The following is a 12,881-nucleotide window of genomic DNA, read 5'->3' on the forward strand; positions in this document are numbered from 1 at the left end:
TTTTAGTAGTGCACCCCTCGAGCTAAACTTAGACTAGCTAGGCTAGCTAACTTACATTGTACATAGATTTATTGATAGTGAATAAACTTAGACTAGCTAGGTTAGCTCACTTACATTGTACTTTGATCTATTGATACAATTCTCGGAGTAACTAGGCTAGCTCACATTATTATGATATACCTAGTTGATGTTTATGTTTTATGAGTATCTTTGCATTTTAGGTGATTTTCATGGTTTATGAAATTTTTTCATTGCACTTTTACTATCATGGTGTCTATTGGAAAACACAACTCTTCCTCATACAATCATACCAAACATCGTTCGTTTGGTGATCAAACTTTGTAAGTATGTGGGGAGGTCCTCCCCCCCACCCCCCCACCCCCCGCCCCCACATCATCCCATGGTGACCAAACTTTGCAAGCATGTGGGGACTCCCACTAGATAATCAATCTTGTCCCACTAGATTTATGTTAATTAGTCTCACCGCCGTGATAGAGATCCTCTAGTGAATACTTACTGAAATATTGATTTTTCACAAATGTGATCAAAACTATTCATGAAATAGGATATTCTAATCTATTACATCAGTAATAGAGTACTTTTAGTAGAGGAGAAAAGCTTTTATATCCTCACAAAAAATTATCAATACTATGTTTTATACATGGTGTACTAATTGGGTCCCCCCACATGCTTGCAAAGTTTGGTCACCATGGGATGATGTTTGATATGTCAAGTAGCCCCAAGTGTGCATTTTTCAAGTCATACCAACGGATGATGTTTGGGTATGATGGCATGGGAAAATGTGAGATTTATTAATAGAGAACATGATAGCCAAAGTGCAACAAAGAGATTCAATAAACCAACGGATGATGTTTGGGTATGATGGCATGGAAAAAAGTGAGATTTATTAATAGAGAACATGAAAGCCAAAGTGCAACAAAGAGATTCAATAAACCATGAACATTAGCTAAAATGTAATGATCCTCAATTAAAACATTACTCATAAAATATATGAACATCAACTAAGTTCATCATAATGTGAGCTAATCCAACTACTTTAGGTTTATCCATTGTCTTAATAGAATAAAGTACAATTCAAGTGAGCTAACCCAGCTAGTACACATTTTTATCCATGAAACTATGGTGTGGGGAGGTGTAATAGAACATCAAACATAAATATTTATACTATTATATGACATATACAATCACCATTAGAGAGAGAGAGAGAGAGATGAGATATCATTCTCTCATCTTAGTGACTAGGTCCAAATTTAAGTACCCTTAAGATGAGAGATCATTCTCTCATCTTAATAACTAAGTCTAACTTTTAATAGCCTTTACAATCTCAAGTACTTAATAAGATACATCACCATCATACATCTTCATTATTTAATAGGTTTTTGAACCACCCAGCTGATGCTTTTGGGTACCTTTGAAGGGTGGTGTAATCTACAAAATGTAGACCAAACCGAACATCATACCCAGATGTCCATTCAAAATTATCGAGAAGTGACCATGCAAAGAAGCCTCTCACATCAGATCCTTCCCTAAGGAAATAGATAGAAGGTTTTGATAAGCTTTATATTAAAAAAACTATAATTATAAACCTTGATAATCAATTTCAAAACTATAAGCTTATTTTAAAAAAAATCATGTATAACTTACTTTATAGCCAATGCTAGGTTTGAGAGATGGTCATTATAGAAGTTTATTCTTATAGGGTCTTTTAATGCTTCATTTAGAGGTAGAGATGCATTACTCTTTTCATCCACACCTATGACCCCCCCACCCCACACACACATAACAAAAAATTACAAAATATACTAAGAATTAAAGATCTCAAATAGACCAAGTACAAATTACCAACATACCATTTTCTGTTATAAATATTGGAGGAATTGTGTTGTAGGTTTTCTTAATGTACGTCAAAAGGTCATGAAGCCCTATTGGATAAATATATAGCCAGCTTGATGCAGCCTGCAACAAAAAGTGAAAATATTATAGTTTTTACAACGCATGATTGAATTAGCATTGTTGAATTGTAAGCTAATCTTTGTAAATTCCTACAAGCTAACATTTTTAAATTCATGGACCGATTCTATTTAAAAGTTCCTTCTAGTAAATAAATAAAAAATACATACCTGTTGCCCAATTAAAACTCCATTGCGTTCGCCTATGCAATGTTTAAAAGACACTTATAAGAAAAAAAGAGAATGCTAGCTCAAACATGAAAACTTTGCTCGTCGATTTAGAAATTTAGGAGTAACGAAGAAACCCCTTATGAGGAATCTAAGACAATGCCAACTCAGACATGAAACTTTTATAGGTCCTTTACTCTACAATTTTAAGAGTAACTAAGAAACCCCTTAAAATCAAGGAAGAGAATGCTAGCGCAAACATCAAACTTATGTAGTCTCTTTACTCTACAATTTTAGGAGAAACTAAGAAGACCCCTTATGAGGAAGAAATCAAGTGGCATCACATGGCTTTTTCTTACACTCTTTTCTCAACAATTTTAGGAGTATCTAAGAAACTCCTTATGCAAGGGAAGAACTAAAGTGTTATCACATGGCTTTTTCTTCTTTTTCCATGCTATGTTACAAAAACTAAGCATAATTGTTTAGAAAATAACAACCTTGGAGAAACATATTTGTTTTTTGCTATTTAGACTAAAGGTTAAGAAATATCATTATAGTGTTTAAGATATTTACATAAAGACAATCCAAAGTCACATGATAAAGATATTATCCTTCATCATAAAGCTATTTAAAAGATATTCTCTCAACCTAAGGAACCTTTTAAAAACATCGTGATAAAGATATTAACCTTGATCGTAAATTATTTTGAAAATATTTTCTCAACCTGAGACCTTTAAAAAATTTAGGATGAATATTCCATATTTACCCATAAATGTATTATTATTCAACCTCACAGTGTGGCTTATTGATTAATAGGTTCCATATGCATTAAGACCAAATCCATGTGCCTTATGTTAATATCAAAGGATTGTTCTCCCCTATCTTAGCCCGTACGACATGATGACCTCACCTTTTCAACTCCATGTAAATTTATCTCATGTCTTTGGAATACTCAGCTATATTCAATAATAAAAACCCTTCTAGCAAAGAAGAAACAAATTTTTTTCTATGTCTCTAATTAAATGTGAAAATTTGTAAGGTTTGAGTAAAACCAAAAGAATAAGGTAAGGTATGACTAGAAAATGTTAAAAAATCATTTTCTCATTTCTACACCTTCATATTGTCACTATGGGAAATGGATGTGCTCTAATTTTTAAGGCCCTCTATAAGAGGAGTATCCATTGCGGTGGAGCACTCAAACACCACTGAGCACCACTTGGTAGTTCCCATTTTGGACACTTGTTTAGTGGCTAAATGTAAATATTTTTAGTTGGTTAGAAGATGGCTTGTGTAGACTTTGCACTTTACTTATTAAGATGCGTGATTGTGTGGGCTATGTGCTCACAATGTAGGCTATATGACTGTGTTGGACATAACAAACCAAGTACATAACAAATCAAGGACACAAGGCCTAGTGCTAGTCCCTACTATGAGACCATGTTATTGTCTAATATTATCCCAACAAATGATATCACTAGTTGGTAATTTTGGACCAAGTTATGGGTTAGCCAACATGACCAAACTACATCCATGCCAACCCTGGGTACTACATAGAGTAGTTTGACATCCTTTGTCCATCATCAATTTTATTGTATTCAGGAACTCTTGTAACCAAGTCTACATTCTTTGTCAAGATTCTATCTAGATTACGATTAAAGGTCCTTACTTGAAGTGCATAGGTGATAGATAATCATCACTTTGTAGTCAAAGCTTCTTACCCAAAGCACATTGGTGGGAGCAAAGGTGGGTACACAATCATCAAATTTTGAAAGCAATAATATTGTCTACCGTTCACTTCTTTCTATAATTTAATGATTTGTATTATGAAGATCCTGATTTTGCTCTTATGTTATTAGAGCTTAGGATCTAGGCAAATCTTGTTTTGGCTTACTGTTTAAAGGTATATTTAGAGAGATGGGCCAACCTCTAAGTAATGAAACCGCTCATGCCTATCCTCTCTTGTTTGATGAAAAGTTAGACGTTTCAAGTCCGAGACTTTGGAAGTTCAAGATTAGGTCCATTCTTGAATCTTAATAGTTGTGCAAAACTGCAATATGGGTGTTACAAAGCTCAATCTTACTCAATTACAAACCATATTGCCAGTTTTTACTCTTACTTTGGCATATAGGAAAAGGAATGGAAATACATTATGTTCCACCATCACTATTTGTCAGTGATTTGTGATAATTTGCATTTAGTAATGATCTTGATTTAGTATACTACGTCACATTCTACAACATGGAAAGTTCTTAAGGACCAATATGACACGAGGAATCAGACAAGGATACAAAACCTTGAGAATCAACTTACAGTATAAAATCATTTTGGAGGAGATGCATAAAAAAAGTCATATTGTGGGGGGATAAAGAATCTATAATGTCAGATAGTGATGGTGGGAATCACCAAGATCACTAAAGAACTGGCATATGCGAGTGCATCAAATGTTTTTTCCCAAAGTATGATATTTTTGTGAGCACATTGAACATGCAAATGCACAATTATCTACCTCTTACTTTTGAGGAGCCTAGAGGAATGTTGGTGGAGAAGGAGATGCATCTTAGAGCTAGAGATAGTACTCACACTACATTCTCTACAAATACAAATAATGTTAAGGGGAAGGGGAAGGGATCAAATAACCCCAAAGCTTATGATAGAAATAAAGGTAAGGGGAAGGGATTTAGTAACCTCAATGCTTATAAGAAAAAGAAGAAATCAAAGGCAAAGTGCTTCTTTTAGTTACGTGATTAAATCATGTAGATAAAGAAAGAACAACACTTTGAAGCGTTTGAAGGTGTACTGGAAGAAAATTTGAAACTACTTGTGGTAATCAAATATATTCTTGCAAAGGTAAAATATTCATTAGTGCCCCGATGTTTCATAGACCAATAAAATTTACTGGCTATATGATGAGAAGCAAGTAAGTTAGATATCAAGGCAAAAAAAATATGTATACTAATTAGTTATTTCCTTAAGTAGAAAGGTTATAGGATGTTATAATCCCACTCCTTGTGTGATGTAAATGAGCAAGGATGTTGTGTTTTGATGAGATGAGTATACACCAATGACTAATTCTATAGATAGTGAAGCAAACAATCAGATGGGTGCCTTAAATGTAGAGCTACAATCACTATCAGGCACTTAGACTAGGAGAGTCCTCTACCACAATGAGTATATTGTGAGACCTTGGTCATAATAGTTATGGGAAGAATATTATGCATCCTTATATATCACATGGTGGTACTAAAAGTGCTAAAAATTTAGCAAGTTCACATGGTATTACACCTATATCATGTAAGGGACAATAGAAGGCAGATCAACCTTTTATAGTGCTATATGTTTTAATATATCACTCCTTTGTTGATGGAGAGTCTAGTGGCTTAGAACATAGCCTTGATAAGGACTTTGGGATCCCATCACTCAGTTGATGGAGAGTATAGTGGCTCAGAACATAGCCTTTATAAGGAGTTTCGGATCCCATCACTCATTACACCAAGTTTACAAAGAGCCCAAACAAGGTTGAGAACATCTGGCAATGATCCACGTGTATGTAGAGGTCTACCAAGTGTTAGATATGCAATTGATAGGTTGAGGTATGATGGGTATATAACTTATCATCATACATATATGGTCAAAGCCATTCAAGAGATCAATCCCACATGTTTTGAGAAGGATCTTGGACATAAGCATTGGGAAAATGCCATGGATGAAGAGATGATTTCTAGATGCAAATATGCCATGGGATTTTGTGCCTTCACCTAAGGAGAATAAGGAAATTGGATGCAATTGGGATTTCAAAGTGAAGAACAATTCAAATGGGTCTATTGGTATTGCCAAGGCATATACATAGGCATATGGTATTGACTATGAGGAAATGTTCAACCCGGTTGATAGGGATGAAAATCGTGAGAGTAATCTCATTGCTATGGCTGCAGCTAAGGGATTTTTTTAAATACATTACATGGATGTAAAGAGTCATTTCTACATGGTGATTCACACCAAGGAGGTTTACATGTGCAACCACCTAGATATGAGGATCATGCATACATCGATTTTATTTGCACACATTAGGATCACAAATATCTGTAGGCAACTTTGTGTTATGCTCTAATGGTACTGAGATTGGTTTACAACTTATCATCCCATACTTAGAGAACATGTCTAAAAAATAGTGTTTAAATAATACTACCTTTGCAAAATCTAAATCCCATCTTGTGATCTAATCACTTCTATGCCCATGAAGTCACCCAAATCTTTCATTTCAAACTTCTTCACATAAGAAGCATCTAAAACTCATGAATATCACCATCATTGTCACTTGTAATAAATAGGTGATCATATATGACCACTAACATAATCCCCCTGCTAATCTTTCTCATATAGAGTGAAAATTGGCTTTGGATATCTAAAATCCAACTATGATTAGATACTCTCCTATCTTATCTTACCATGCTTTAAGTGTTTTCTTTAAGCCAAGAAATTGTAGCATGAGGTTATAAGTTAATTTATAAATTTAGAAGTGACATACGTATAAATGGTAGACATAAAAAACACGCAACCACTTTGGAAACCAATTAACTTAGTTAATATAAAACAACTTTAAGAACTTAAGTTATAAACTTAGAAGTTATCTATGTATAAATGGAGGATATTTAAAAACACAACTACTTTGGAAACCAATTAACTTAATTAATACAAAACAACTTTGTATTTTTGAAAAAAAACTCTTGGAAAGCTCATCACCTGTTGTTTTTGTCATACTATCTTGAAAAAAGCTAGTTTCATTGGCATTGGGGTCAGAATCCACACTACTGACATAGTATGTGGTGTAGTAGTTAAGACCGAGAAAATCAAATGAGTCACGAAGATTTTTATTTTGTTGTGTTGTGAAAGTTGGTAGGCGATCACCCACAAGCTCACGCATAATATTGGGATAATATCCATATAATAATGGACTTATAAACCTAAAAATGAAAATAGAATAAGTTATAGTCATAGTTACAAATTCATAAAATCAAAATAAAAAGAAAATATCATGTACCATCAATTTGTAAATGATACCTTGAAATCATTTCCAAGAACAAGAGTAACACAAGAACAAGAGTAACACATACCATCCATTAAAAATAACATAGGGTAAAAAGAAAATACAAGAAAAAAGTAATGCATACCATCCAAATGTAAAATCGAGTAATCTACTGACAGCTTCTACATCTTCAGTAGAGTTGCTATAGGGGATGTACCAACTGACAGTTACTGTTAGGCCAATTTTTCCATTTTGTTGTTTCTATCACAATGGTTTCGACAAAAAGAGTTATTCCAAAGCATGAGAACCACATATTACTATGCCAAAATTATTTCTCACTATTGTCTAAACAAATTATCTCTTTGCATGACATGCACATGCACACACACATGTGCGCACGCGCGCGTGTGTGTGCATATGTGCTTGTTATACAAGAATAAATATAAGGATAACCTTTATTCACAAATTTCAAAGTCTAACTTTCAGAAATCAAAGACAAAATGTGCAATGTTAGAAGATACTAACTTGGAACTCGTTTCGATATATATCAACTACGGTTGAATGGGATAACAATACATTATGAGCCGCAATATATGGCTCTATCATTGAATTCCCTTTTGTACAATTTCCAGCCCAAGTTGAGCATCTTTGTGGTGGAAATATTCCACTATTATAGCCCATCAAAATAAAGATAGTGGGCTCATTGAAGGTTATCCAATGCTTAACACGATCCCCAAAGTTTTGAAAGCATGTCTCCGCATAGTTTGCAAAATCCTCCCTAGAAGTTTTATATAATGAAGCTTCTCATTTTGCAGTATGAGAATATCTTTAAACTTTAAAAAATGAAAATTTTTGTTTAAGGAGAAAAAGTTCTAGAATGTACTAGAATCAGAGATATCTTACACAATATTTGGACTAAGCCACCCCCCATAAGAATCCTCAAGTTTTTGTGGCAAATCCCAATGGTATAAAGTCACATATGGTTGAATACCTGATCAAGGTTGGTAATTTTTCTCAACACAAAATCAATTGTATAAAGTCACATATGGTTGAATACTTGATCAGGGATGGTTGGTAAATTTTTCAACACAAAATCAATCAAATCATATTACCTAATTGTAATAACCTTAAACATGTTTGTTAGTTTTTAGAATACATGATTAAATTTAGAAAGTTGGTTGGTAATTTATGTCAACATAAAATCAATCAAATCCTATTACCTAGTTGTAATAACCTTGAACATGTTTGTTAGTTTTTAGAAAACCTTGGGATGCATGCGCTACCTTTTGCAAGAAGACCATTGATAAGGTTGTTGTAGTATGCTATTCCAACCTCATTGACTTGACCATTTCCCTCTGTAGGTGCACATGAAAACTCACATCTCAAAAGATTTCAATTCCATTGATTTTTGGATTTGATTCAATATCTAGTTATGTTGAAAGGTATTATGTCACTCCCAACTGGCATTTGTGTAAAGCACTATAAGGAGGCACTTTGTTGAAATGTTTTAAACAAAGAAGCCTCCTAAGTTGACAAAATGTATACTTAAATAGGACGTCCTTAAACAGAGGTAATGAATCTCAAAGGAATTTATAGAGGGACAAGAGTTCTTCTTTAAGATAAAGAACTTTGAAAGATAAAATGTATATGAACAAATGTATAACAATTACATTGATTCAAACATAAATCATTATGAATACCCGGATATAAACGTGGCCATGATATAGAGAAGCGATAAGCATCCATCCCCATTGTAGACATGAGCAATATATCCTCCTATGAACATGGCATGGCATGAGTGATTTAACATGGCATGGCCACATGTCAAAATAACAAAGATTAATTGACACGCTCAACTAAAGCACATTATACTTTAGAGTGCTTTAATCTCATTAATCTTAGAGTGAGTGTAAAAAGCCAAAAGCTGTTTGTTTATGTTAAGAGGGTTACTGGTAAGCCCAAAATGCTAATATGAACACATTAGATCCTTGTAGAAGTAATTAGTCCTACAAAGTTAAGTTTTTATAAAAAAAAAATTGTTAACAATGCAAAAATGAGATTTCAGTTTGAAGTTAATCAAGATTTGAGGTGATAGAGGGTACAAAAGTTAGGGAAATGGATCAAGGCACATGTCTTGAACCCATGTCTCTCTAGCTTTCATGTGGCATGGGCTATGGATGAGCAAGCTCCACCTTATCACCTTATGAAGCAAGAAGAATATGATACATACACATATACATGCATCCATTTGCATTTAAGCACACATGTGTACAAGTGTGCATTAAGTAATAAATACACTACTGTTTGAGGATACATAAAGTTGTCCTTAAATGGAAGTAGGAGTAGGGTTTTGCACGATTATTTTTAGAAATAATTAAAAGAATTGATAAAGGGTGAGAGGGAGGAAGTGCATTGATTTTTGAAAAGTTAATAAAGAATTGAAAAAGAACGTGTAATAGTAGAATGAAGCATGCGTGCAGACACTCGTGAGCTAAGAAAATGCACTAGGAGGCATAACGCAGAGGCTTTAGAAGGATGGTTCAAACTTTTGACACCTCGTAGCGGTGATATTCATCGTCGGCGACATTCCCGTTGGCGTTGCCGAGTACGTTTCCTGCTCACGCTCATCATACACATGCAGATTAGATTTCTAAATCATACTCTGACAAAGCATTTACAGGGCTTTAATCGTCACAGACCAACCTTCCACCCGTGAAAATGTGTCCCATATGCTAGGCCCTCGTCCACCTTCGTTTGCTGCGCCTTCGTACTGCACCAAAATAAACAGGGAGAGGAGGCTTATCAATGCTTATAATTAATAAGAATGCCTCGAGATGTTTGTAATCTCGGCAACTCATTCTTCTTTGTTATTTCCACGCAGCCAGCGATCGACAATCTCACGAGAATTAATTCGCAATTAACCTCATTTAGCTAGGACTTTATACTGCTTTATAATGATCCCGATCTGCTTAACCAGCTAGTGTAACACTTCTGACCCTAACTACAGCTTAGAAATTGATAGTAATGAATATAAATGAGAGTCGAACCTGATATGCAGAAGATGCAGTGCCAAAAACAAAGCCTTCGGGGAAGTCTGCTCTGCTCAATTGATGGTCATTAGCGGATGCAAATGCGATAAGCAGAGCAATAATATACCAAATAATGGACGTTAGCTTGCGGTAAGACTTGGAAGCCATAATTGTCGATCTGAATGCGTCTATATGCCAAATGGGGCACGCATTTAAATAGAGCGTAGAACTAGGGAGATTACGCATTTTCAAAGGATTTAAAATTTAAAATCCACGATACTTTATTATTTATCGCCTTCATCATGGTGTCGTTCTCAATGCACCTTCCCTTTTCGCATCATTTTCTTGTCGTTGTAAAGGTTAAATTCTCTCTCTCTCTCTCCGTTTTTCCTTCTTGGGTATCCTATGAGTGATGCATCACTCATGGGTAATTAGTCTACTTGTAAAATACGCAATCTTTTACAATACACGCTTCTCACAAGGTTATAAAATCAAGAGACCCAATAATCTAGCACGTAGCCCCTTCAATATGCTTACTAAGGTTACCTTACTGTTTTTGAACCTTTGGGAACGTTTTGCACACGTATTTATGCTTACTAAGGTTACCTTACTGTTTCTGAACCTTTGGGAACGTTTTGCACACGTATTTATGCTTACTAAGATTACCTTACTGTTTTTGAACATTTGGGAACTTCATGAACAAAGTAGGTGTCTCTTCCGTAGATCACACTCTTTGCATTAGATGTAACACAAGCAATCAATGTTGAACACATGGTTCTTCCTCAATGATTTAAGATCTTAAATTAACAAGTTTGATGAAGAGAAAAACATAAAATGCAAACGTGAACATTCTACCATACCCATAGATTGAAAGTATTGACGTCAATATAGAAGTGCAAGTGGACTCTCTTATAGGTGTGCAAGTGGACTAGGTGTGCTCAATACTGAGCCAATACTTTTTGGAATATTCCATAATGTGAGGAAAAGCGTGATGAATTTCCATACATCGACGTGTTTTTGAAAGAAGAGGGAGAAAGGAAAGCAATCAATTTGAGACAAAATCAAACTCAATTTTTCGATTGATTTTCCCAAAAATAAAGCGTTTTGGTGATGATTGCCAATTGGCTCTTCCCAATAGTGTGACCTCTTCAAAATTGTTTGAATGAACCTATCAATGTGAGGCAAAATCAAACTCAAATTTTTGATTGATTGTCACAAAAATGAAACATTTTGATGATGATTGCCAAGCTAGCTCTTCCCAATAATGCAACCTCCTCCAAATATTTTAAATGAACCCATATATTATTTAAACACACTTATGTATTAAGTTATGTACACCTAATATCATATGGTGAACTCTTATCTTAACAAGTTTCAAAGTCTTAATTAAACCATGCTTGTAAACGCATGCACAATGTCACTAGCTCTTTTTTCCATAGTTGCTTTGTAAGAGATGCCTATAACATGCATATCCATCCTTTTATCTCAAGTCATCTTAAGCATTTGGAGTGTTCTTATTATTGTGGTTTAGATCTTAGTTAAAAATGTGAGTAGATATGCATCATATTCATCACGTGTCCTTAATATGAGAAGGTTTATCATGTGTCCTGCATTTCATAACTAGTCATCACTCATAAAGTCATGATCCCAAGGTCATCCACCTCATGAATCAGCCTCAAACATTATATACAAGAGATAATCAACAACTTTATATTGTTAATGTATTATATGTCAAGGACATGATAATATAAATACTTTAAAAAATAATTAATTATTACATTATATCATGTTAAATGGTAAACTGTGTAAGATACAAATGGTCTCAATAATATTTGTTGAGTCAAAATAGTTATAAAAACTCTCTACATTAAAATTCATATTATGTACATATTCCAACACTTGAGTTCCATGGAAGAATGAGAATTATATGCATTTTATGAGGTACGAGAGCATGCCACCAACATGATACCTATATTCACATAATTGTTTTTTGAAGCATACTTCTTACACTTTAAATTCATATGAATTGTAGTGATTCAATTTGCATAACCTTGAGTATTACCTTTTCATTCATTGACAGTGTTTATTTTCTTGTACGTGTATGTGTTTTTTTAATATGTCTATGATGATGTTTTTTTCCATTACACGGAGAAAAAACGTTATCATACTATGATATCTTGTAACACCCACTTATAATAATGAAAGACCTCCTATAAATAGGGGAGGTCGTGAATTCTTTACTATGACATATACATTTTGATATAACTAATAGTTAGCGGTTTATCATCTTAGAGCTCCTTACTTTTAGATGTTTCAAATCTTGAATTATTATTTGGAGCAAACTAGTTGGCTGTTTTTCATCTTAGAACTCCTTATCTCTAGATATTTCAAATCTCAAATTATTATCTGGAGCTAACTAGAACCTCTTACATTGTAAACTTACATGAACCTTTATTATGGTAAACCAATTTGCATAACTCTAAATGTAGCCTCTTTGTGATTGTCAATGTTTATCTTCTTGTTTTATATTTCTGCAATGTGAGGATTCTAAGTGATGGCATCTATAACACCACCATACACCACACAAGGGTAAGATATATGGATACAAGAAATGGGGGCTCCCAAATCACCTACTTCAAAGCACCTAACAGTCTGAATGATCTTCCCTAAGCCCTTGTTGATCAAAATTGG

The 12,881-nt window shown here is 34.2% G+C and overlaps 1 protein-coding gene across 1 annotated transcript; it reads right to left on the reverse strand.

Moving 5' to 3' along the window:
- Nucleotides 1-1,372: 1,372 nt before the first annotated feature.
- On the reverse strand, nucleotides 1,373-10,420 carry LOC147633265 (beta-glucosidase 13-like). Its single transcript, XM_086805715.1, has 13 exons — nucleotides 10,209-10,420; nucleotides 9,865-9,931; nucleotides 9,717-9,775; nucleotides 8,862-8,937; nucleotides 8,445-8,516; nucleotides 8,065-8,152; nucleotides 7,687-7,939; nucleotides 7,307-7,422; nucleotides 6,879-7,099; nucleotides 2,142-2,173; nucleotides 1,872-1,977; nucleotides 1,666-1,774; nucleotides 1,373-1,547 (listed from the first exon to the last, which is right to left on the reverse strand). Exons 1-13 carry the CDS (start codon nucleotides 10,356-10,358, stop codon nucleotides 1,373-1,375), a joined length of 1,524 nt encoding a protein of 507 aa, XP_086661841.1. The 5' UTR covers nucleotides 10,359-10,420.
- Between the last annotated feature and the right edge of the window lie 2,461 nt (nucleotides 10,421-12,881).

Source organism: Cibotium barometz, chromosome 12, assembly GCF_041138505.1.
Source record: "Cibotium barometz isolate CiBa-2024 chromosome 12, ASM4113850v1, whole genome shotgun sequence".
In the NCBI taxonomy this organism is placed as follows: Eukaryota; Viridiplantae; Streptophyta; class Polypodiopsida; order Cyatheales; family Cibotiaceae; genus Cibotium; species Cibotium barometz.